Source organism: Engraulis encrasicolus, chromosome 6 (assembly GCF_034702125.1).
Source record: "Engraulis encrasicolus isolate BLACKSEA-1 chromosome 6, IST_EnEncr_1.0, whole genome shotgun sequence".
Classification (NCBI taxonomy): domain Eukaryota; kingdom Metazoa; phylum Chordata; class Actinopteri; order Clupeiformes; family Engraulidae; genus Engraulis; species Engraulis encrasicolus.
Window position 1 is genome coordinate 20,789,324 of NC_085862.1, and position 22,224 is coordinate 20,811,547.

The window sequence follows — 22,224 nt, forward strand, 5'->3', positions numbered from 1 at the left end:
CACACCTCACCCTCTTTGTAGGTATGCTATGACTGTCACACCATTGAACCTGTAGTGTGTAGTGGCCAGTGCCTGTTTGGTATCTGAAGCTGGGAAGCACATTTATGCTATATATTGAGCTCTCCGCAGCATACTTTATTCATCTATACTTCTCTGTACTCTCTCACTCATCTTTCCTTCACTGTTACTGTTATATTATATGGTTTCAAAGCACCATTAATGACATTTTATATCCTTTGACAGTATCTAAAATCAACAGCAAATATTCATCAACAATGCATCAAAGTATAAATTCTAATGGCCAATAAAGGAATAAGTAATTTGAATACACAATATGTAGGCTATCTAGTCAAACAACAAAACAAACAAAAAATGTACTACCAGTTGTTTTAAAAGCTATTTCACAGATATCTAGTCCTTTGGTGTGACCTGTTTGTCCTTTGGTGTGATACTCCAAAGTGTCACACCATAGGACTTTTACCATCACACCATAGGACTTTTGAGCTTTTGAGTTAATTTAAAGCCATGTCATTGCCAAATGAAATACAATTTCACCTTTAGTAAGATGCATTTGCATACATAAACATAAGAAAAAATATAAGAATATACAGTATTGTCAAAATGTATTTTATGTCTGTCACACCAAAGTACTAGAACACTAATACATCTTGTGGTAGCAAAACGTAATTGATTGATTGAAGAACTCTGAGAGAAAAAACTAAAATCCACCCTTGGTATTGGCTTCTTAAGGGTCTGAAGTCACAATTTAAGAACAGCTGGAGCTTCAACAATAGATAATTATTCACAGAATTACCCAAAAATGTGATGTCACACCACAGGATATTGTTTTCTGTGACAAAGTTTTATAAGTCCATATGGTCTCAGAAAAATTGGAAAAAAATTAAACATTGCCACTTTCCAAAACAGACACCTTGAAAAACATGCCAGGATTGTTTAGAGAAATGACTGAGCTTTGATTATTCATTTAAAAATGTTATTACATTTAGAACCAGGCTTGTGACAGTCACACCATAGGACAAATGTTGCATTTGACTCAAAATTAAGTATACTTATTTAAACTCTGGTTTTATTACATATTACGTTTTCACAACATGGACACTAGTTTGATCATTTAAAACATTGACAATTTCGAAAGCATGAATTTACTTAATTTTAAGAGCCTGTGACAGCAAAATGTTCACGTCACGTCATCTACCCATATTGACTAGCATGTCCATTTTGGGGCATCCACAGGTATCAATGGGCTGATGTACGGCAACCTGAAGGGCCTGAGCATGGAGGTGGGCGACAAGGTGTACTGGTACCTGATGGGCATGGGAAATGAGGTGGACATCCACACCGCTCACTTCCACGGCCACAGCTTTGAGTACAAGGTACAGTACATTGCTGCCCTGACTGGGGACAGACCAAAATGACAATGTTTCTATTTTGTGCACATGCACCTACCTATTTGTATGTGAGAAGGCCAGAATGAGTAATGTATTGTATCTATTGGTCCCTCATACACCCCCCCCACACACACACACAGTAATGTTTGCACTGTGACTTGAACACGTACAGTGGAAAGAAGGACCTAGGCACTAGGCTAAGAGGGACTGTACACAGACACCACCGCCGCCACTTGTAATAATGTGGGACCCCTGTGTTCTGTATTCCTTCCCAGATGGAAGGCAGCCACCGCGCAGACGTCTTCGAGCTGTTCCCCGGCACTTTCCAAACCATCGACATGAGGCCGCTGTACCCGGGCACCTGGATGCTGCACTGCCACGTCACCGACCACCTCATGGCCGGCATGGAGACCACTTACACGGTTAAGGAGAAGGGTGAGTCTGGGAAACGTAGTTTATTGGATTACGAGCTGTTGAGCTGTTTACAACTCAAACGAAATTATTTATGGCATTCAGTATAGATAGATAGATAGATAGATAGATAGATAGATAGATAGATAGATAGATAGATAGATAGATAGATAGATAGATAGATAGATAGATAGATAGATAGAGGAAATTTGGGTTCAAGGTAGCACTATAGAATATATTAGATAGATAGATAGATAGGTAGATAGATAGATAGATAGATAGATAGATAGATAGATAGATAGATAGATAGATAGATAGATAGATAGATAGATAGATAGATAGATAGATAGATAGATAGATAGATAGATAGATAGATAGGGTGAAACCTGACTGGTGCTAACTGTTGATACTCTTTATCTACAGAGAAGAAGAAGGGAATTTTCGGGCGCTGAAGACAGTAACCTCACAGAAAGACGTCCCCCATGTACACTGCTACCGCAAAAGTTTCTACACTGCTACACACAACTTCCTTCATGCTCACTTTCTAATAAACACTACTGTACATAAAGTATCTTTCTGGCACATTCAAATAAACCTCAGAGGAAGAGAGAGAGAGAGAGAGAGTGTGCAGTATCTGAATCTTCAGGTGTACAGTGAGGTTGGTGAAGCGTGTGTGCTGAGGAGGAAGTTGAAAGAGGATGTGAAACTTTATTGCTACCTCACATGACATTACACATGCCGTCATTACACACATCACAGCTGAATGGGAAAGGGCATGGCTCCGATACTCTGTGAAAAATGGGAAAAGCTCTGCAGTCGACATTGTGGGAGAACCACTGAGTCCACTGACGAGCCAACGTTATAGAGTAGGTGCTTCAATTCTGTGGGGGCACCAATTAGTTCTTGGAGGAACGTTAAGGTTCTTGCATGGTTCCTCAGAGAATTTTTTGAGGCTCACCCACAGTGGCAAAGTGAAGGTTCGTTGAGGACATTGTACTGTTTTTACAGCTCAGAAGCTAAAACAATTGCCACACATCTCCATTTATGTAAACACCAGTAACGTATTCTCCACACATGGATGCATGTATAATATTTATTCAAACAAATAACAAAATAGCATAACTTAAGATTGTCAAAGTTGATTAGATAGAAAGTTTAAATAAATCCACAGCATATAAGGGTACAAGATTAGCAAGGAGAGCCCAACCCCAAACTCAGTACAGCATCCACAGTTTGTCTAGTTTCAACTGTATTTGGCCTCCATTTTTTCAAACTTACTTTATGACCTCATAATAAGCCGTCATTCTAATTGGATGAGACGTTAGGGGCCTCTGCACACTGGTTCCGACAAAGTGCGCAGCACTGCTCTGCCAAAGTTCGATTCCACTGTTTTCAATACAACCCCGCACACCGGCGCAGATGTTGGCAGCTGATTAGGAAAGAATTGTATTTTGTCGCCGCCCATTGATTATCCATGCTCTGCTGTAATGAAACGGACCATTCATTACGTATAGCACGTCTGCAGCAGTGTGGGGGGTGGGGGTGTTATTAACCAAAATTGTCGGAACCGATAGAGCTCCGCAGTGCTGTCGGAAACGGTGTGCGGAGGCCCTTAGACTCCCCTTAACAATTACATGTCGAGTTGTGTAAAGCTTATATTTAAAGCATATACCATATACTAGACAAAGACAGCCTCAATAAGCAGCATGGAAACCACAGAGTCTCTGTGGATTGATTGTCTAAAAAAAGGCTTGTAGTGTTTTGGTAAAAGTGATGGCCACTGATTGAGTCATTGAGAAACAGTGAGCGATCATGTATCCTGTGTGTCGGGGGGTCAGTCAGGATGTGCTTGTCCAGCCAGCGCTGGTGTCTCCCAGACAGCAGGGGTCAGTGTGACTCATGTCATCAGGTGGCGCTGACTGCACTCCAACAGGTGAGGCAGGAAGAATGCTGCCGTGCCGTCGTCTGGCAACAATTCCAGGAATTCCAAGGGATTCAGCTCCATGGCAACCACAACTAGTGTCTCTGTTTACACCAGGGAAATGGAAAGAAAAAAACAAAATTATAGAGAAAGGCTGGAAAAAGATGAGTACAAAACATTAATCAAAAATGGTATAACATGTGGTCTGACCGCAACCATGCTTCAGCTCCTACAATTTCAACAATATACTCTTACATCAGATATGGCTTCACATCTTAGGAAAATGTACAGAACTAATCACATCAACCGTGTCAATGAGTATCATATGTCAAGCCCACTTTCCTTCTTCAAGCAGGGAGTAACCTGAGACTCAAAGGATAAGAAACGCCTGTCCTTCACCATCCCAGCATGAACACCATGAAACACTTAAAGCCAAGGCTCCAGGCCACACACCTTTCAGTGCTGTCAGTAAGATGCTGTTCTCGTCTCCCGACGCCCTGGTTCTGGCACACAGCTCAGGAAACAGCTTCTGCCACCATAGCGCCTAGCAACAACAACAAAAACAACATCAACTACTGTACTGTCCAGGTCCCTTTATTATGTTTGACACATGCCAGATCAGGCAAACCAAATCAATTTCAAACAGGAGGTTAAGATCAAAGGGGTAAAAAATGCAGTTGCATGATCCCTGTGCCTTGTAAGGTGCAAATCAATCACGCGTAACAAAATCAACAGATACAGTAGATGCTACACTGCATGCATCAGTGATACAGGGCAACAGTCAGCGTTGCCAGATTGGGTGTTTTTCTGCACATCTATGGCCATTAAAATTGGGATTTAGTGCCTCCAATAATGTGGTTTTGTAGCATTTACTGGGCTGGAAATCATCGGTCACATTTGGCAGCCCTAGCTACTGTACAGTGAGAGCAAAAGGTTTTTCACGGTCACCATTTTGGTGCTCTTGAGCTCATCGTGGGCGAATGAGATGATGGCCTGTGGGCAGCGGTCCAGTAGCCGCTCTATGGAGCGCTCTGTGTGGCCCAGGCGCGTGCCCACCAGCACGTGGATGCTCAGCCCAGCGTTGTCCGAGTCGGGAAGCAGCTTCAGCAGGGGCAGGATGGAGGGGACGTCAAGCGTGGGACCACACAAGAGAGACTGTGGACGGATCACACACACACAGGGACAAAAAGGAACTTGGGTACATTGCTCACTGTCAGCAGAGCCACACTGGAAGTTGAACCGAACCGAACCTCCCCATGCCTCTTGGCCAACCAGACCTGAACACTTGCTCTATAGATAGGGTCAGCTAGACAGGGGACACTGTTCCAGCACACAAGCACAGACAGCAGCTTTAGCAGACACACACACACACACACACACACACACACACACACACACACACACACACACACACACACACACACACACACACACACACACACACACACACACACACACACACACGAGAAAAAGTGATGCAAAGTAAGACACAGTACGGCACATCGTCTCCAAAGCTGCTGACCTTCGTAGTCTCGATGCGTTTTTGTTCAGTTTAGCTAAATTCTCAGAGAGGCCCTATGAAACAGATACCCGTATCAGAGCAGGCATGTGTTACTAATGTAAACCTGCCATTTCTCTATGATTTCCCCCCAAAAATGCTAGTATGTCAAACACACTTCTGCCATGGGAGAGATACTTAAATGTACTGATCAAAACTCATGAGCGATCAGGACATACGTAGCACTGCCTGCCCTGGCCATACTGCTGCAATCAAATATCACTATTTAGACGACCTTATCTACGTCAATGAACTTGATCGTTTCGTGATTTATTTTGGATTTACTTTTTGTTTTCAATTCCATATTCCACAGCCCCCCATGTACTGTACATGTTAACATGTTCACAGTTCAATTCACAGGACATCTAACTTTCAGGTCATAGCTAAGATGATGAAGGCATCAAACATGGTCCTTGATAGTATGAGGTTGAGAGGATTTATAAAAGTCGATTTTTTAAGGTTCATGCTTGGATTTCTTCTTCCTGAAACCCAAATATCCTTATCTTTCTATTAACAGCTGCATGGTGTGCATCAATGGGTGTCTGGGCTCCCATAGTTACCTGAAGCTTCTGAAGGTCCTCGTGATAGCTCTGTGCCCTGCGCAGGTGAGCTGGCGTGAGAATGGTCACCCAGGGGTAGAGCTCTCCGTAATGGACACATGAGTTTATCTAAAGAAAAAGGGCCAAAAGACACATAGCTGAATGAGTAAAAACTTCAATCCAGATTTGGCAAATGCAACGTTTGCACTATGTCAGTGACCAGGGTTGTGTTTTCTGAAATCGTAGTTGCTAGCAAGTTAGTAATTTGGGTAGTTGCCAATTGAGGGTAATTGCACTGCAAACAACAAAGTAGCTATCATAGTTAGCAACTATGGTTTCAAGAACTCCACCCCAGATATCATGTCGCCTTTATTTCCAGTGAAACGTATCATGCCTGAACTATAGTACACTTTACATCACCATCAAGTATTATTATGGGATCTTAATGGTCTACGTTTGTCTGCATCGGGATACTATCATCCCAAATGACCTGAACTGTGTATAGGCCTCCTGACCGAAGCGATATGGATCTTAGCCTTAAGCCCTTTCAGGCAGATGGGACAGCCAGTGATCCCACTGAGTGTTTGCAGAAAACTACAACATTGCTGTGACATTACCAAGAGTATTTTACGGTAAGTAACAGGTTATGACATAGCCATTAGCATTTAGGTAGAAATTTGTTCATGTGGTTGTCAAACAAAAGAAGAAAAAAAAGACACACTGTCACATGAGTTATCATAGAAATACACATGCATGTGTAGGCTGAAGAAGTGTCTAAAAGGAAATAATTTTTCAGTTGGGAAAATTAGTCAGTGCCAGTCGTAGCTCACCAGGTCGTCGGCAGTCTTGAGCGGCTTGGCGGAGGGTGGCTGGCGGCGGGTGATGCGGTCCACGTAGACGGAGGTGAGGCGGAACAGCAGCTCCTGGATGATGGCGTCTTGGGAGGAGGCCACCAGCAGAGCCTCCCAGAAGTCCACGAGCAGCTGGGGGGTACAGGCGCCCGGCCCCTCTCTGGCCTCCTTGCACAGCTCCTGGAGAGCAAGAACATCATGGAAAATGGGGTGGCAATATTTAAGAATAAACTTAAATAAATCCACAAAGAGTATTTGTAACACTGTGGCAGTCAAATTACTCTACCCATGGAGTAAAACGTCAGCGTTTAATTCTGCAGGTGGCCAGAGTGTAATTTAATTCTATAATAAGACAATTACCTGCCCACTCAGTCCTAGATGCCAGTGGTAAATATTCACATTCACATTGTTAATATTGTGTCAAATTACCTCTGAAGATGTTACACTGAGTAAAATTAACATTATCTGCCTTTGACAACCACAGCTGAAGATATTTGTAAATAAAAGAAGCTCTCTCTAGAACTGTATCCAAGGAAATACTGTATTTGTCTAGATAGAGATAGATATAAACTGTATTTATCCCCAAGGGGAAATTCAGGTTCCAGGTAACACTGTATATAGAGAATCGACCATTATCTAAATAGATAAATATACTGAGTGTATTTTATGCAGAGTCGTTAATGTCTTTGTCCTTGATTGCACCTTCTAACCTGGAAAAAGACCTCAGCCTCCGCCGGCTTAATAAGAACTTCCTCATGCAAATAATCACAGTAAATTGATACACAATGTAACTTCCTATTGATCAGCCCACAACATTATGTATATGGCTACATTACTGTTACACTAGACCGTTCTTCCCTGAAAGAAGAAGTCAGCATCCTCCAGCTTAATAAGAACTTCCTCATCCAAATAACTACAGCACACAATACATATACAATACCATTTCCCATTTGCCAGTCCTCACAGTGTACACAGTACACCTAGATTCCTAATACAGTCCACGTTCTCACCTGGAAGAAGAAGTCCGCCTCCTCCAGCTTGACCTTGCTGTTCTCGTGCAGGGCCACGGCGGCGGCCACCAGGAGCCCCTCCTGGGCGTTGTGGCGCAGGTGACGCGCCAGAGGGGTGGGCGTCACGGCCTCCCCCCGACCCAGCAGCAGTAGCTTGGGCTCCTCGATGAAGCCGTACATGTGTAGCATCTGACAGCCAGAGGGAGAAACACACACACACACACACACACACACACACACACACACACACACACACACACACACACACACACACACACACACACACACACACACACACACACACACACACACACACACACACACACACACACACACACACACACACACACACACACAATGTGAATCCACTGTAATATAAGGCTGCAAGAAGGCAGGGACGTAATTTCCACAGGGAGTTGTCCTTCTGTAGATATGGTAGCACTGTACACATGGAACATGTGGGTTGCATCATATAAGTACCTAGGGATTGAGATGGACGACAGAATGTCTTTTAATCAATGTGCACAAAACAAATGTAAGAAGTTGCAACAGAGAATGTTCTTTTTAAGGAAGCTCAAAGATTTTAAACTAGACCGCAGTATTCTTCAATTATTTTACCAATCACTTTTACAAAGTATTTTATCATTTGGACTTATCTGTGTCTATGGCAATATGTATGTGCAGGACCAAAAAAAATTGCAGCGCATCATCAAATCGGCCAGCAGAGTGATTGGTGTTGACCAGACATCTGCAGTTGAGTTGTACAATGAGCTTATTTTAAGAAAGATGGACCAAATTTTAACTGACCCTACACATCCCCTCTACCCAAAGTTTTTAAAGAGTACTAGGTTAAATGACAGACTCCTGCAAAGAACAATCAGGACAGTAAGATACCAAAAGTAATTTGTACCCACAGCGATCAGTCTATATAACAGCAAGTCCAAAGCAACTTCAGCACTTTAGTTCGCTCACCTGGCTTAATTTATTTAATGCATTTTATCTATTTTTACACAGCACTGGTTCTACTTCTATTGTTTTTACTTATTGTTATTGTTATTTCATTTTACATCAAATGCTCTTATCCCTTATTTATTTTAATGTGGTATGTCCAGCGTCTACTGTCTATGTGTTGTAGTATGTCCTGAGGAGATGTGAAATGTTGACCACTTGAGTTTCCCCCTGAGGGATAATAAAGTTTACCTTGACCTTGACCTTGAACAACTTTTTGAGCAATGCTCAATTTAAAATGTAATTTCAAATGTACACAGTGAACTTTACCATGTTAAATTTCACACAGATGTTTACTCTTCCAACATTTAAAGTGAGTCCTGCTCTTTAAGTTTTGGATTAACACTGCAAAAAATATTGATTGATGTCTGATATCAGTGAGACGGTTAAAAAATACAAGGATCTGGCATGTTCCCTGAATCCGTCCATCTAAAGAGCACCTCAAAGGGGTTTCATTCATTTCAACATTTTTTGGAATCCAGCTTTGAGAGTCAGAACTGTTGAACTAAAACTTAAAAACAGTCCCCAAATGCACAGTGTGTTCTGTCCTAACCTCGCCATGGCTCTCCATCTGACTACTCTCAGACACATTTACTGCATTTGCTGCATTTCCATCCTCACATTGGTCGGCATGGCTCTCCATCTGACTACTCTCAGACATATTTACTGGACTATGCGCGCTCCGTCCGTCCTCACCTCGGCGTGGCTCTCCATCTGCTGTTGGTACAGCTGCGTGTCCCCCATGCGGAGGGCCAGGGAGGCCTTGGCCAGCATGAGGGTGACGGAGGGGGCGCCGGCGGCCTCCAGGCGCTCCAGGTGGGCCAGCGCCAAGGCAGGCTCGCAGCTCAGCATGTAGGGGCTGCTCAGCACGTGGGGCAGCTGGGCCGGCTCCGCCACGCTGAAGATGTCCAGCACCGTGTTGGCCGTCTCCTGGTGGGGCGGCAGAAGCAGAAGAGGAGGAGGAGGAGGAGGAGGAGGAGGAAGGATGAGTGTGTGTGTGTGTGTGTGTGTGTGTGTGTGTGTGTGTGTGTGTGTGTGTGTGTGTGTGTGTGTGTGTGTGTGTGTGTGTGTGTGTGTGTGTGTGTGTGTGTGTGTGTGTGTGTGTGTGCACGCACGCATTTGAAAAAGAGTCAGAGCTGGAAAGTAACAGATCGCTCTGTCTTGTGTGTGTGTGTGTGTGTGTGTGTGTGTGGTGCGTGTGTGTGTTTTGACATGCCATGTCAGCAATAACATAAACAAACTGGAGAGCTCTCTGAGACGTACCATGTGCAGTAAAGTATCTATTACTATATTATCATTAGCATTTATATACCTATTTTTATGGCCACTCAAAAGGCATGCCTGTTGCTCCATGTCCTCCTAACTGCTCCTCTCTGAGTTCCAAACTGATTGAACTCCTCCATTTCCTCCTAGCTCTACATTTGTACTTACTGTACCTGGCTGAACCCCCACGTCCTTCTACCTGTCCCTCTCCACCTTTTGAGCCATTTAGCTCCATAATTGCTGGGAGCAGGCTTCACACCATGTTTACTCAGTGTCCATTTAAAGTTACAATCTTCGGGACAAAGTTCAGGGCATCTACCTGAGTGAAGGCCTCCGTGTCCTCTTCGTCCAGCGTGTGCCTGAGGAAGAACATGAAGCCCTTGCCGAACTCCGGCGGGCAGCCGGGCAGCGGCATGTTCCTCTTGATGACCTCCGTCACCGACAGCCCAGACATCCGGTAGTAGGGCAGCGCCAGGTGGCAGTCCCTGTTGTCAAACCTGCCGAGCAGACGTCACAAAACACACATACAGTTGGGTTAGGCCTGTTACAACCAGGCAAGCAAACTAGCCAATTGCCTACGGCCCCCAGCTGAAATGTGCAATGAAGCTGCTATCAAAATACATTGAGAGGACCCCTGTCAAATAGTTTGAAGACAGAAAAGCAACAGGAATAATACCTAAATGGCACCACACCAACATCCCCCTTATCTGATTACTGCTACTGCACACTAAGTGCAACAAACACACTCATGCCATGTTTAAAATGTCCCAGTGGCTCAAAATACATACTCCCCATTCTGTTATTTTGTAAACCATATTAATAGTAACCATATTAATACAAGTTTTTTAATGGATCACTAGGTAGTAGAGATGCTCCGGATCCGGCAGGATAATAGGGTTTTTCACAGGATCCGGATCCGGTTCCAGGATCCAGGATCCGGTAGCCGAGGCTTTTCAGTGAAAATAGTTTGAGCCAACGTGATAAAAAGGGTCCACGTGTGCGAGTAGGCTATGTGTTTCAACCCTTTCGTAGGATCCGGTATCCAGTTCCGGATCCTAAAAATCAGGATCCGGTGCATCTCTACTAGGTAGAGAGGAAATGTCAGGAAGGGAGGGCCGCATTGTTTGTGAGTGGTTCAGTATTGTGCTACCTGCTGTAGCAGTCTGCGAGCTGGGCACAGTTCTCCTTGTAGGCCTGCTGGATCTCCTTCCTCTGGGCCGGGTCGGCCTTGGGCTCCAGCAGGGAGGCCAGCAGCAGCAGGTGGGCCTCGCTCAGCAGGTGGATGCAGCTCAGGGAGAACGGGTCCGACATCTCATACTTCTTACTGTACTCCACCTACGACACAGACCATCACGCACGCACACATCAGATGGCATTGTTCTGTACATATTTTGCACACACCGAATCTATATCCACCTCTACCTACCATATCTATTGAATGACTACATTTACTCTGTACATAGTACTTCACACATTGTTGCACTTCCAGTTCAACTTCTTTTAAAAGTATTTATTGGGCTTTTTGGCTTTATTATGTACAAAGGAAATGCATAAATAGATGGATAAATGGATAAATAGATGGAGCAGGGCCAGGAAATGACCTTGGACCGCATATGTAATATCAGAGACGTTCCATTACACTCTCTGTACTTATTGTTGCACTTCTATTGCAACTATACATGCTATACTTCTGATTAAATGCTTAACTGTGTTTCGTTACACTGCATCCCTACATGTGCAATGATCATAAAAATCTGTCAAATCAAATGTGATTACCATCTCTCTGTAGAGGGTGAGGCTGGGCACGGTGTTGACCACATAGAGATTCCAGCCGTGGTCGCTCTCCACCGGCTCCTTGGGCTTGGTGACCGAGGTCTTCCTGGAGCTGCAGTAGCACGGACAAACACAAGAAGAGAGCAGACGTGTATCACTAATGAGTCTCATGTAACGAATCAGACGTCTCATTAATAAGCCTCATTTCACTAATCAGGGCTGCGTTTCCCAAAAACTCTGAAGTAGGACTTAAGTCTAATTAATACTTAAGTATGAGAACTTTCAGTGATGTGATATATTGCCCCATACTTTAGTACTACTTAAGCGTAAGTATTACTTATATGTTTTTGGGAAACTCAGTCCAGACCTTTCACTAACCAGTATCATGTTACAAATCAGATGTATCACTATCCAGCCTGTCTTGAACGCTCATCTCTTGAGGACAGAAGTGTATAAAGTAGAAGTAGACATTAATCCGTGGGGGTGCAGAGGCTCAGTGGTCTAAGGTGTTGTAACAGTACTGGGATCTGGGTTCAATTCCGACCGGAGCTCATTGACCCAATCCTTCCCATCTGTCTTTCCTTCTCATTTGCTGTCACACTCTCACTGTCCTGTCCTGTCCACAATAGATAAATAAAAGCCAAAATAATATTGTTAAGAAGTTAATTCATGATGTAAGTACGTTTGTACAACACCAGTAAATTATTCTACATAGTTGTTACACCAGTTATTCCCCTGAACTTAGTGAGCACCTAATTGGGATTTTTACTTTCCCTTCACGTCTGCTTCTGCTTTATACATCTCTACTTGAGGAAAGATAATAGTGACTACATCTCACAGTCTCATCTGACTGACTTGGATTGAAAGACAACACGTTTACTAAAGATTAGTTTTAGTTATGGGGATAGACAAGCTGTTTTCCTATTTGTGAGTGTAGCTTTGGGGGGGACTGATCAAAACCCATTCAGAGTAGGCACTGTGGTCTTACATATGCCAAATCGCCATCTAATGCTAAAGTATTGCAACAGATTAACACTGGCAAATCAGATTAAGATCATGTGAGTTTTCGTAGACCTACCAGGCGACCTCCACACAGACCTTGTCTAACAACTAGATACTATGTCAACAAAATAATTAATATAAGAAAATGGCTAATCAAAGCTCTTGTGTGTTACATCCAAAATAAACAGAACTATACTGAAATACTAACCAATTACCAAACCAAGGTGGTTGATTGACAATAATAATTGTTTGCATGTAAAAAAAAACCTAAAGTAATGCATGATTGCAGAAGTTTAGTAATGTAAAGGTATTAGTGTGTGTGTGTGTGTGTGTGTGTGTGTGTGTGTGTGTGTGTGTGTGTGTGTGTGTGTGTGTGTGTGTGTGTGTGTGTGTGTGTGTGTGTGTGTGTGTGTGTGTGTGTGTGTGTGTGTGGTTATTGGGAGCAAACAGAAACTCAGAAACAGAAACAGAGCGATATGTTACTTTGCAGCTCGGACTCTTTTTCAAACGCACGCACGCACACACACACACACACACACACACACACACACACACACACACACACACACAGAGCGCGATTTGTAAGTGGGGATGGGGGGGGGTTTCCCCCTTCTGGTTTTGATATCTCCAATTTTTGTACATGATTTTAATAATGGTCTAATGCAACCCCATTGATAATTCTTTAAATCTATACCGTACTCCCCTTTCTTTTTCTGTCAAATCGCACCCTGCACATACACACACACTTGTGCACGCAAACACATTGGCCCACTGACCTTACTGGCGCTGATTTCAATGTGTCCATGATTCGTTTGTGTGCTTCACTGCAATCCATAGACACATAGGCAATACCACTTAGGATATCACAAGCAATACCACACCACACCACACCATACCATACCATTGAGGAGACTCACAGCACCACACATAAAAAGTAGTGCACCATATACTATTGTATATATATTGTATATTGTATATTATATCATATTGTATATTATATTATATGTATATTGTATATATTGTATATTGTATATTATGAACTCTTTGAGTACTCCATCTCATTCATTCATTTCATTCTGTTTGCCCGTCTGAGATGAATATCATGTGATATGGCAGGCTAAAACAGAAGGCCTTTTCATTCATTGGCAGGTTTTCCCCTGTTAAGCCAGAGTGAAGTTTTAAACTCGGTGTTTCCTCTCCCTCCTCCTTGCAATATGTCTGGTATGAGCTCAGTGTGCTAAAGTCTCTCAGTCAGATGAATACGGGTCATAGGGGATGAAAACCATCACATGACTAGCGCTAGCAAGAATGTCCAGGGGGGAAAAAACTTCAAAGTTCACTGGACCACTCGGTGCACACTTCTGATGAATTATACTATACAGTGCAGAACACCACAAATAATGCTTGTTCACACCTGGGTTAGTTCACACACTGTTAATGGTTCACACTTCAGGGAGTCACAGTTAAGGGAGAGTTTTAGAGGGTTGAAGCTTCTGAGGGTTGGGGCTTGAGAGACGATAAGGGGATGGGCGAGGTGGGAGGATTGGGCTCTGGGGACGGGTGTACACACTACGTGGGACAGACGGTGAGGCCGTGGGACTTACAGGAAGGACTTGGACAGGAGGCTCTCCAGCGCAGGGTTGCTGGACGGCTCTATACCTACCGCTAGCAAAATCCCCGCTAGAGTTTTGTTTTCTTTTGTTTCTCTAAAACAAATATTGTGAACAATTAACAACGAGGTAAAGGGAAAGATCCATACACAAATGTGATACAGAAAAAAAAATAAAGTGGAAATATTCTGAAGTGGGAACCCAGTATACAGTATACAGTATACATTGAGGTGCTATGACGTCATGCCACTCTCTAAAGGGCTCTACACCCATCCGCTTCAAGTAAGGGATAGCGGCTGACGAGGTGTCCCGATATCAAGGGAAATAATGGACGTGGCAGAGGCGTAGAACAGGCTGACGGTGCAACAGAAGGGCTGTTCCCTTCCGCCAAGTACATTTTCCCTTGATATTGGGACAGCCTGAACACCGCTATCCCGCAATCCAGCATTTAAATAATATTATTTTATTAGGCCTACTTTGCTGGTCTAAGGCTTTGTCAGAAAGTAGATTAAACCACTGCACTTCATTCCGTTGCTATGGGTAGCACTTCCTATTTTTCAAGCAACAATGTTCTTGGCTGCTGTCTCGCTGATGGCAGTTATCCCGCTTCTCCCATTTGCAATTATACTCTGTTTACTTTTAAAACTATGACCGTTTACTTTTTAAAGTTATAAACAGGCCAACTGCACCAGGATGCATCAGAATCAAGCGACATGTTGATAAACGAACCAAACAGTTTTGCAGTGATTACGGGTGCGTTGGATGTTGTAGCCAAAATTCCCGCACACCATCCATTGCACTTGAATTATAGTTACACACAGCAATTTAAATGCAAATGTAATGGATGCTCTCTGGGATTTATGTCTACTAAAGTTGAAAATAAAAAACCAACAGCTTAGTGTTGTCTGAACTCAGAAAGGCGAGTTGAGGTGAAGGTGACCTACAAGCTTTTCTTGGCTGCTCTCTCCACCTCCTCCTTGTCCTCCACGTCAGCAGCGGTCAGCAGCACAATGTGGTTATTGTCGTGCCAAAGGCCCTTCAGACCAATGAAGAGCTGGATGCGCAACGCACAAATCTCCATGGAGAAAGGAGGGCAAGCCTAAACAACAAGACACACAAACAACAAGACACACACACACACACACACACACACACACACACACACACACACACACACACACACACACACACACACACACACACACACACACACACACACACACACACACACACACACACACACACACACACACACACACAAACACAGTAACTCAGACCTCCTAATCTAATCAGGACTGGTATCAACACACACATCCAGGAGACATTGGTCCTTCAGTTTCGGCTGCATACCTCTACTGACTACTATACATGGCACAAATTCTGTGACAATTGTTAGGGTGGTGACCCTGGCCCAGACAGATTCAGCATGAGCCCAATTTCATCCTGGTGACATTTAAACCAAAGCTTACTGAAGAAGGTGACCTGCTTTTGCTTTAAACAACTGGGAGGGGTTAATGGAGCTAGACGGTCAAAACAATTTAACAGGTCACAAGTCAACAGGATGCACCTGAATACTGCATGTAGCAGGAGCTACATGTAGCTGAATTCTGTATGCTGTCTCAAATGTACCATCTACCCATTTTTATCGTAATTACACATGTAGTTATGTGAAGTAATACCTACTATTACACATTACTCTCTGCTTTCTGTGTCTGAATACCGAACCAGCTAAAGTGCCTAAATCTTGAATGACCACGTTCCGTAGCCTCTTACTGCAGATGGGGTTGCCATTGCCAGCGGGCCTATTCAGTATTTGCTGAAAATACTCAACTACATCATAACAACATTGCTATGACATTACAGAAAGCCATAAGTATCAGATTAAGACATAGCGATCACTATTTTGGTGACAGGTTATAGCTAAAGTTATAACATAGGCTCTGCACTAAAGGGTTAATTTACTTCTGGACTGATAAGGTATCTCTGCTCCACTAACCTACAGAGGAATGTGGGTTGTGGTTATGAAAGGCATCACAAGACAATAAGAAAGACCACCAGAAGGACAACACAAGCAACCTGCCTTGTCTGTTCTGAAAAATGCCATAAAGTACCTACGACACGATATACAATATAGAGTATTATATACAATTTTGTTAATTATTGTCAGTATCTTTATCAATATGTTTAGCTTAGCTGCACATTGGAGTCTAGTCAAATGCTATTTTGATTTTCTGTGTTAACGCCTGTTACATAAATCTTTGACAATAAAGTACACTTTGACTTTGACATTCAATACGATATTCACTTTGTCAGTTGATACTAAAATTAATTTTGCATCCCTGAAGCAAGACTCATTGAAGTAACATAAACATAAATGTAGAGCATAGAGCAGCAGGCAAAATGTACCTTCATTGTGGTGTCAATGTAGGGGTCCTCAGCCCTGGCGGCTACTGCACTGCAACGCACAGAGTAACACTGGAGAGCATTCCTGGGACAGAGAAACAGGGAGGGGGACAGATAGACAGGTAAGAGAACATTCGGTGTACCAATATTTGTAAAAAGTTGCACTGTTAAGTATTAGAAAAATTTAGCAATGTGTTGAGTTGTGTTTAATTATATATATATATATTATAACTTCGATTCTACAGTTCTATCAGTTGTTGCTGAAGCAGTGAGCTACGAGTCATCTAGACTGTAAACAATGTCGAAATAAAGAAAACATTGTTAACAGGGAAGGGAGATAATTGTAATGTAAGGGAGATAAGTAATAAATATTCATGTTTTATAGGCTGAGGGCAACTTTTCCCAAAACGGGCAGGCGTTTTTTGTTGGCATCTTAGGTTAAAATGGGTTAATTCTTTGCTACATCCACAGCTTGCATCAAACCCATACCCATTACACCACATCTGCATCTAAGCCCCTAAACCCCTTATGTAAAGCAGGCAAGCCAATAGGGGTTAGTTGTTCAGGCCTCAGGAAGAGAAGGGACCAGCATTAATTTTGCATTAGACCAGTGGTTCTCAACTGGAATAGTCTTGAGACCCACAATTTCCTGTGGTCAATATGTTGTGACCCAAACTGTGTGTCGCACCGTCAGATTCTTCCAATAATAATACAAAATATTATCATGCATTTCATAATGAGCATTATTGTTTGCATTGTATGCTGATATACAATGTGTCTTATGAAGTAGTGGAAAGGAAAAGGCCTATTAACCATGTTTCACTGTCTTCGACATAGTCATTTTTAGTGCTGCATTACATCACAGCTCCGTGACCCACCCAGGAACCCTCCGCGATCCGCTTTTGGGTCCCGGCCCACCAGTTGAGAATCACTGCATTAGACTGTATTGGATTGGAAGAGCCTTTCAGATGACTTTGTCCTAGGCCCGACAAAAGCTGTCAACGGCCCAGATACAGAGTGCTTGTACTTGAGTCTTACTTGGTGATGACGTGGAGAAAGTGGCCGCTGATCACGGCTTGCTGGGCCTTCTCGGGATACTGGTAGGCTGACACCAGCTCTACGGAGCCCTTGAGGCTGTACACGTAGCCAGTGTTGGGCAGAGAGAAGAAGCAGAAGATGCAGGACGGCTCAGGGGGGGTGGCCTCGCCATCAGGCCCACGCTTACCCTTACCCTTGGCCTCATCAGCAGATCCTAGCTTACCTGAACATGAAAACACACACCATGGAGAGAGAGAGAGCCAGAGAGAGAGAGAGAGAGAGAGAAAGAGAGAGAGAGAGAGAGAGAGAGAGAGAGAGAGAGAGAGAGAGAGAGAGAGGGGGAGAGAAAGGCAGGCAGACAGACAAGTGCAATGATGGTGAGCTAGACAGGTAGAATTGTACAGTGAATGGTTGAGTGGATGATTTGACTGACTTAACCATGATGACAGACAAGTGTTTACTTGTGAACACTGGATAGAGCTGCAGAGAATGCAGGTGGGTGTCCTCCACTGTGTTTCCTTGGAAGAAGTCAGGAGCAAAGCGCCTGTGAGGGGTTGAAATTCACAAAATAATGAAAAACTCATTATTATCACAGTACACTTCAGTAGCCTACCACAGTCTCCGCCAGCATCTTCTTCCCGTTTGTAGTGTATTACACTGCCCTGGGCCCACTCATACGTGTATTCCTGTGACATCATATTTTGTGTTCAAGTCATGTTATTATACATGAATTAATGGAGCTACGTATAATACACATTTGATTATCTCTAAAACCATTTCATGGGCCCGAGTTGGCCCGCAGGCCCGGGTTTCACATCCCGAATTTAGACAGTCATAAAATAGAACATACCTACCTACTGCCTACATACAACCAGAAAAGTAATGTGGGTGTATGATATGATACCTACATATTACAAACATCTCCATGCGTGGTCACATACCTGTACAAGATGTAGGTCACCCCGGTGTTGAAATGAGACTCATTCTCCGCTCCAGTCCACTCCGGGGTGACACATACGCCACAGTCCTTGGCCTGGTCTCCCAGCACCTCCTGATGCTTTGGGAACATGTAGAAGTCATCTTGCTCCAGGTTGCCCATCCCGCCCTTTTTCATGTCTGGAGGACGGTCAAACAAATAAAGGTGAGTTAGTATCCCCAACACAGAATACCACGACCCTACTGTGCTTCTACAAAAAAAGTATAAAACAGTCAGACTAAAGAGGCCAGATGCTTTGTAAACATGAAGAAGTCATCTTGCTTTAGGTACCCCCTCTTTAAATAAAGAATTACTATTTCTGCCACACTTGAGAATAGGATTCACATGTTACTCACTAATACATGTCTAATTACCGTCTGTATAAGTGATCTATGTAACATCTGATAAGTAAAATCAAATCAAAGGCCCACTAGGTCCTTATTACAATATCAAAGGCCTTACTGACAACGAGCAGGAAATATGTGAATACACATGTCTTGGGATAGGAAACGCATATACAGTCAGTTAGACATGTATTAATGGCTAATATGATAACCTAATATGATAATCCTCCTCCATGACTGAGGTACCCTGAGCATGGTACCGTCCCACCGCACTGCTCCCCATGGGGCGCCACTGAGGGCTGCCCCCTTGCACGGGTGAGGCATAAATGCAATTTCGTTGTGTGCAGTGTGCAGTGTTCACTTGTGTGCTGTGGAGTGCTGTGTCACAATGACAATGGGAGTTGGAGTTTCCCAATGGGCTTTCACGCTTTCACTTTTCAAAAGTGTTACCACCACTATTTCCAACACAGCATGCCACTAGTCCTAGACTGCATGTTTTGACTACCTGGTCTATGCCGCCGCATCCAGACTTAACACACACTTGGTCAAGTGTTGGACCTGAAATTACTCCAGATGCATAGTGAAGGCTAGAATTGCCCCACCCGGATTCGCACCCGGACCTGCTGCGGTTCTGGGGGCTCTGAGCACTACACCAAAGAGCCAGGCAAGTTGACATGACAGTCAGAGTGCACCCATAACCCTAATGATGGTGACTCCATCACACTGAGTGAGTTTTAATATGCGACCTTGCCTCCTCCACTTGCGCTTGTCTCCTCGTCCCGCCTCCTGGCCCCTCCTCCGTGGAGAAAACAAAAAAAGTTTCCCAGCTGTCAGCCTAGCCACAACAACTTTTGAGGGACTGTTTTTCATTCACCATCCCAATTGCAAATGAGAAAAAGACTCTACAATTGAGCTTTTGCAAGATATTGAAATATAAAGCTGTTGTCAGTGATGTCATCATGACGAAAGGCAAGTGGAGGAGGCAAGGTCGCATATTGCAATGCACTCACTGCCTTCCCCTTCAAGGCACAGATTGGAACCAGATTGGCACCACACCGAAGAACAGACTCATTGGCATGACAGTCAGAGTGCACCAACAGTCCTATTGATGGTCACTCCATCACACTGCTTCCCCTATAGTGAAGTGGACTGGTTCCAGAATGATGCTCTGATCGTAATGCCAAAGAGCCAGTCGGGTCTGACTGTCAGAGCGCACCCACAACCCTTGTGATGGTGGCCACTCCATCATGCTGTCTTCCCCATTGGAAAGCGGACTGGTACCAAATTGGGGCTCTGACCGCTACACCAGAACAAGGCTTGTTGGCATGACAGTCAGGGTACACCCATAAGCATAGTGATGGTCACTCCATCACAGTGTACCTGCTGCTCAGTATGTCCAACCACTTTGATTCATACCAGAGTCTCCAGAAAGCATGTCTTGGGGGAGCAGGGCATTCGGTCGCGGCTCCTGGTGACCCTCCCCATCACCTCCATCGCTCTGCTGCTGCTGCGTCATCTCAAACTGGGGCTTCTCCAGCTGCAGCACCAACACCTCCAGGTCTGAATGCATGGCCACGTAGCCCCCGCACAGAGACAGCTGCGAGGGCGTCCAGCCCTTGGTGTGGAGGATGAGAAGGCGCTCGAAATCCAGCACGGAGAGACGGTCGCTCAGCGTCTGTCGACGCAGGGTGAACAGCACCAAGGTCTTGGCGCAGCCCACCAATAGGTCTCCGGAGACTGGGCAGCAGGCTAGGCAGAGAGGGGTCTCGAAAAGCGGGATCTCGATGATCTCCATCTGTTCCTTGGGGATGCCCCTCATCGACGCTGAGCCGCGCAGGAAGTGGCCCAGAAGCCGGACACCCACTCGGGTTTTCTCGGCCGCTTGGTAACGCCAGTTGGTGTAGGCACGGAGGTAAGTAGCTTTGTTTTTCTCCTCAATGGTGACGAGATAGTCACCTATAAGAATACAAACTTAAATTATCCAAAGGTAACTGTTGAGTTACAATTATGCATAACTTTCTACTACGATTCCATAGCCTAGTTATTACTCCATTCCATTGTAGATTTGTAAACATGCATTTTCAACGGCACAATATTTTATTTTTGCCTGATGCCTATCCAACAAGTTTCGAAATAAAATAAAGTTGCATTTGGCTTACCCATGGTGCTATGTAATATCTTGTGGACTGTGCCCATAGTAGCAAATCGACAGATGAGAGGACACCCATCCTCTCGCATCTGGTATGCTTCGATCTTGCATCCTCCGGCTGCGACGATGAAAAGCGCATCACCACCACAACAAACCAGCCCTGGCTCTTGCTCGGTGGGCACAATTTGCTGGGATGCAAACGGGTGGCAGTTATAAACGTGAACCATTATTGTATTACCTTAAGCCTTTGAAATTCCTGAATAGACTGCATTATTTAGACGCGTCAAAATAGCCACTCCGTCCTCCTGTGCTTCACCACAGGCAGGCAGCTCGTACAACCAGGAGCTACGACTACTTTCACTCTGATCAATATCACATGTCCGGTAGTCTTGTGATGAACAGGCAGAACACGCCGCGTTGATTAGCCTCTTAACTTCAGCGCCATGTCTTGGAAAAACAAGCGAACGATTTAACAGAAAACAATTCCCACGAGTTCATGTGCATACACAATCATTTAGAGATTGTCTAAGCGCAAAAAGATTCACTTGACATTACACAGTGCGTTTAGTTCCTGATTTGGGTGTTCTGTGTTGGAGCACCTCCCCTGCCGAGTAACCTTTGGCTGGTATATCTGTCCATAAGCCGTCTGGTCTTTTCATTGGTTACTGACATGGCATTTATGGACGCACAGATTCCTCAACAATATGGGATGTGTAGCCTAGGTCTATTCTATTTTCTGAAAAGTCAAAAGTCAAAAAAAGTCAAAGTAAAAAAAAAAGTAGAAGTTTAAAAAGGCAAAACATTATTCTGTAGATACTTCTTTAGGCACAGGTAGGCCTAACTACACCGTAACCAATTAGACCATTGTATAGGCCCTACCTGTCTCATCAGACTCAGCCCTGGTTGGATCAAATTTGTAGTAAGGAATTTTTTGGGCCCTTTTTATTTTTTTATTTTTT

The 22,224-nt window shown here is 44.0% G+C and overlaps 2 protein-coding genes across 4 annotated transcripts in view; one reads left to right on the forward strand and one right to left on the reverse strand.

Annotated features, from left to right (window-relative positions):
* cp (ceruloplasmin) overlaps positions 1–2,435 on the forward strand; it is a 17,336-nt gene extending 14,901 nt beyond the window's left edge. Inside the window, exons 18-20 of the mRNA XM_063200866.1 lie at positions 1,255–1,394; positions 1,685–1,844; positions 2,244–2,435. Coding sequence (XP_063056936.1) covers positions 1,255–1,394; positions 1,685–1,844; positions 2,244–2,272 — 329 coding nt within the window. The 3' untranslated portion in view covers positions 2,273–2,435. The remainder of the gene's footprint in view (positions 1–1,254; positions 1,395–1,684; positions 1,845–2,243) is intronic.
* Positions 2,435–21,847, reverse strand: hps3 (HPS3 biogenesis of lysosomal organelles complex 2 subunit 1). 3 transcript variants are annotated; one of them, XM_063200867.1, is made up of 19 exons: positions 21,276–21,847; positions 20,533–21,072; positions 18,738–18,912; positions 18,258–18,340; positions 17,797–18,019; positions 16,762–16,843; positions 15,300–15,454; positions 14,350–14,451; positions 13,522–13,569; positions 11,747–11,855; positions 11,121–11,305; positions 10,290–10,467; positions 9,404–9,637; positions 7,700–7,888; positions 6,669–6,869; positions 5,860–5,967; positions 4,690–4,896; positions 4,195–4,285; positions 2,435–3,845 (listed from the first exon to the last, which is right to left on the reverse strand). In XM_063200867.1, the coding sequence occupies exons 1-19, from the start codon at positions 21,490–21,492 to the stop codon at positions 3,718–3,720; spliced, it is 3,255 nt and encodes a 1,084-aa protein (XP_063056937.1). In that variant the 5' UTR covers positions 21,493–21,847; the 3' UTR covers positions 2,435–3,717. The 3 variants fall into 3 exon arrangements, with proteins under 3 accessions (XP_063056937.1, XP_063056938.1, XP_063056939.1); XM_063200868.1 differs by lacking the exon at positions 13,522–13,569; XM_063200869.1 differs by lacking the exons at positions 13,522–13,569; positions 14,350–14,451.
* Positions 21,848–22,224: the final 377 nt, after the last annotated feature.

Coding starts and splice junctions, on each gene's coding strand:
- hps3 (XM_063200867.1), bottom strand. CDS start 21,492: ATGGTTCACGTTTATAACTGCCACCCGTTTGCATCCCAGCAAATTGTG. Junction 18,913..20,532: donor CATGCTTTCTGGAGACTCTG/GTATGAATCAAA, acceptor ACCGTCCTCCAG/ACATGAAAAAGGGCGGGATG. Junction 16,844..17,796: donor TTTCTCCACGTCATCACCAA/GTAAGACTCAAG, acceptor TCTCTGTCCCAG/GAATGCTCTCCAGTGTTACT.